This window comes from Rhipicephalus sanguineus, chromosome 8, assembly GCF_013339695.2.
Source record: "Rhipicephalus sanguineus isolate Rsan-2018 chromosome 8, BIME_Rsan_1.4, whole genome shotgun sequence".
Taxonomy (NCBI): Eukaryota; Metazoa; Arthropoda; class Arachnida; order Ixodida; family Ixodidae; genus Rhipicephalus; species Rhipicephalus sanguineus.
In genome coordinates, this window is record NC_051183.1 from 26,639,898 (window position 1) to 26,643,239 (window position 3,342).

At 49.3% G+C, this 3,342-nt stretch overlaps 1 protein-coding gene across 1 annotated transcript; it reads right to left on the reverse strand.

The window, feature by feature from the left end:
* Positions 1 to 2,361: 2,361 nt before the first annotated feature.
* Positions 2,362 to 3,063, reverse strand: LOC119403090 (uncharacterized). Its single transcript, XM_037670039.1, has one exon. The coding sequence runs from the start codon at positions 3,061 to 3,063 to the stop codon at positions 2,362 to 2,364; it is 702 nt and encodes a 233-aa protein (XP_037525967.1).
* Between the last annotated feature and the right edge of the window lie 279 nt (positions 3,064 to 3,342).

The following is a 3,342-nucleotide window of genomic DNA, read 5'->3' on the forward strand; positions in this document are numbered from 1 at the left end:
GCGGGATGCGCATTGTTGGGCGTTCGTTGGATTTCTACAAAATTTCTACAAAAATTTCTAACTGGACGGTCCGGAACAAATCCGGGACATATTCCCCGACAGGGACGGCGTGGAACTCGGGACACTGTATGGAAAGTCGAGACAGTCCCACAAAATTCGGGACGGTTCGTAACCCTAGTCATGGCCCCTCTAAAACTTCGCAAAGAAACTAAAGGCGGAAGGAACTAACAGGACACCACGGGCGCAGACCGCGAGCTGTTTATTCTTGGTAAAGGAAGCACGAGCATTTTTCAATCAAGAACACAAGCGCGTGACCACATCGTCACAAAAAATACACGTACCGATAAACAAATGAAAAAATTCCGCAGACTACTGTTGTTGAATGTTGTTTTAACTGGTTTTATTGGCGCGATAGGTTTCTTCACACGGTTTTATCTGTTTGATTGCTTTCACTCCGGTTTCACTCCGCCTAATCGTTGTCTGATGATGGCGAAATGAACGGCTGTAGTGTTTTCTTGTTTCCATTGAACGCGCGGCTCACTTTATTGTGGCTCATGGGCACCGGAGCCAGACGGCATCCGGTACATATGCTGCGCTCCGTCCTCCGGGGAAGCGACACGCACTCTTCCTCTATCCGTGTTCAATGCGTCGGGGAGCACAGGCATCGCGCCAGACAAATGGAAAACCAGTCGTGTCGCGGCGCTTCTAAAGCCTGGCGAAACACCTCATGCCATATCATCCTACAGAGCAATTGCCCTGGCAACTTGCGTAGGCAAGGTCATAGAGAAAATGGTGTTGACGATGGTGGAATGGTTTCTTGAGAAGAACAACCTCTACCCAGACATGATGACAGGTATTCGCAAAGGGAGCTATTTCGAAAGCGTGATCAATCTAGTATCAATTTTCGAGCAGGAAAAGCGTCGACGCTTGACAGCGGCATTCTTTTTGGATGTCAAAAGTGCATATGACAATGTGTTACATGACGCCATCCTCGACGCCCTTGAGGAGCGAGGGATTGCAGGAAGGATGTGTCATAGACGGAGGCAGTCAGCGCACGTTCGTCACAGAGAGGCTATCGAAGAAGCTGAAATTGCCATGTGTGGGATCCACCGTCATTGCGCTCAACACATTTGCAAGCAAGTCGAGCAGCGCAAGAGCGGCGTGTTGTGCAGCTCCGTTTGCGTAGCCAGTTTTCACATGCGGAAGTTGACTTACAAGCCATAGAAATTCCGCACATATGCCAAGATATCGAGGCAACTACCACCAGCTCACTGTTCGTCGCTGAAATCCATAGGTCTGGAAAAGACATCGCTGATCAACTACTCTACGGGTCCGTTGTCGGGGAAGAAGGCATAAGCGTTCTCATCGGTTCCGACCAAATGTGGACGGTGATGACGGGAGAGGTCACTCGATGTGCAAGCAATGAGACACTTACTGCTATGAACTCCAAACTAGGATGGATGTTTCAAGGCAACACCAGCAGCATAGCATCGGATGTGAAAGACTCGCGGATTATGGTCTGCGTATTGAAAACAAGTGTACAGGAGAGCGACGAATTCCTCCGTTCATTCTGGGAACTCGAGAGCGTAGGAATATCAGACGCCGTTGACAGCGAGAGAAAGTTCAGTCCACTATTGAAACAATTTGAAGAAACCGTCTGTCTTACGAACGGAAGATACGAAGTAACGTTGCCCTGGAAGGAAAACGTGGAGCTTTCTGACAACAAGCAAGTTGCCATGACAAGACTTTGGAAACTTCTCTCCCGACTCTCGAACAAGCAAGGACTTTTGGAGACTTATGCCACCACCATCCGGGAGTACCTGCGAGCGGGACATGCAGAAGTAGTTGACGGGCCACCCCTGGATTCGACAAAGGTTTATTATATGCCGCATAGGGAAGTCATCCGAGAGCACGCACTAACCACGAAGGTCAGAATCGTTTTCGACGCTTCTTCTCATGAAAAAGGGTGCCTTTCATTGAATGAATGCCTAGAAAAGGGTGAAAACCTGTACCAAGATCTCGTGAAGGTACTATTACGCTTCAGAACGCGCCGTATAGCTCTGCTAGCCGATATTGAGAAAGCATTCCTTCAAATCTCAATTGCAGAGAAAGACAGAGATGCCTTCAGGTTCCTCTGGTTTAAGGAAAAAGAAGCACTACATTACTCAGAAGAGGAGATTCAGGAGTGGAGAATCACGCGAGTGCCATTTGGAGCAACTTGTAGCCCCTACCTATTGACGGCAACTACACTCCATCATCTAAAGAGTGTGCATTTAAGCAAGACCAGAACCGCGAAACTACTTAGTGAATCATTCTCGTGGATGATCTAGTGGCTGGAGCAGAATCAGATGAAGAAGCACGTCAAATCTGCCGAGAAGCCAAGGAGATTATGCAGCAAGCAGGAATGACACTACGGAAATGGACGACCAACTCAGATAGCCTGAAGAAAGGGAAATTCTGTTCGAGTCTCGTTTTGTCTCCGAAGCGTCTCTTGAGTATGTCGATTGCGTCCTTGTGGCAAGCTTCCGTGGTTGGCAGGCCCACAATAGCTGAAGCTGCGTCGCCTCTTAGGAAAAACCTCAGGTAGTTGAACTTGTCCGTCGCAGTGAGGCTTCCGTTCCGGTGAATCATCTGGTCAAATTGTTCCCAGAAGTCGCTCCACCGACACAGATCACCAGCAAATGGGGCGATGGTAAGCTTGGGTAGCTTGGTACCAGAGGCTCCAGCGGTACTGGCTACTGACGAAGTCTGAAGCTCCGGTGTTGATGACATGGCCGCAACCATGCGGTCGCGCTTGCTAAGCAGCTCACTCATGACGCTGGTAGCGTTGTCCTCGTATTCAACGACGGTGTTGTACGCTTGCTCAAACTCTTCATCCGCTATGTGGCTCTCTAGCTCCTGGTTGATTTGGTTCAGCTCATCGTTGTTCGCCTTAAGACGTCCGTAAATGGTGTTGAGCTGATCTATGGTGGCTGTAGCATCGCCGAGAAGAGCTCTTGCCTCGTTGATAATTCTTGTGTTGAGAGATCGTCTCAACGTCCGCTTCGATTTCAGCCGCTCCATGCCGGTCAGTTCACTCGTAGCCTTCCGTGGTCCCTGGTAGTAGATCCCGGATCTTCGGCACCAAATTGTTTAAAAAGGCATACGGTTCCCTGGCAAGAAGCGAGGCTTAAACATCACGAACGATATTTATTGTCAACCGTTTCGTTCGATTCTAGCTGCAAGTGCTCGTGAGCACGGTCTTTCTCGTGGAAGGAGGCGCTTCTTCTTCTTCGGTCCGACACGGTACTGCGCTTGATTAAACAAGGTGTAAAGAACGTTTACGTACAGTGCCCTATGCGG

What these genes read in the sequence shown, in the direction of transcription:
- LOC119403090 (XM_037670039.1), bottom strand. Translation starts at nt 3,063, where the DNA reads ATGGAGCGGCTGAAATCGAAGCGGACGTTGAGACGATCTCTCAACACA.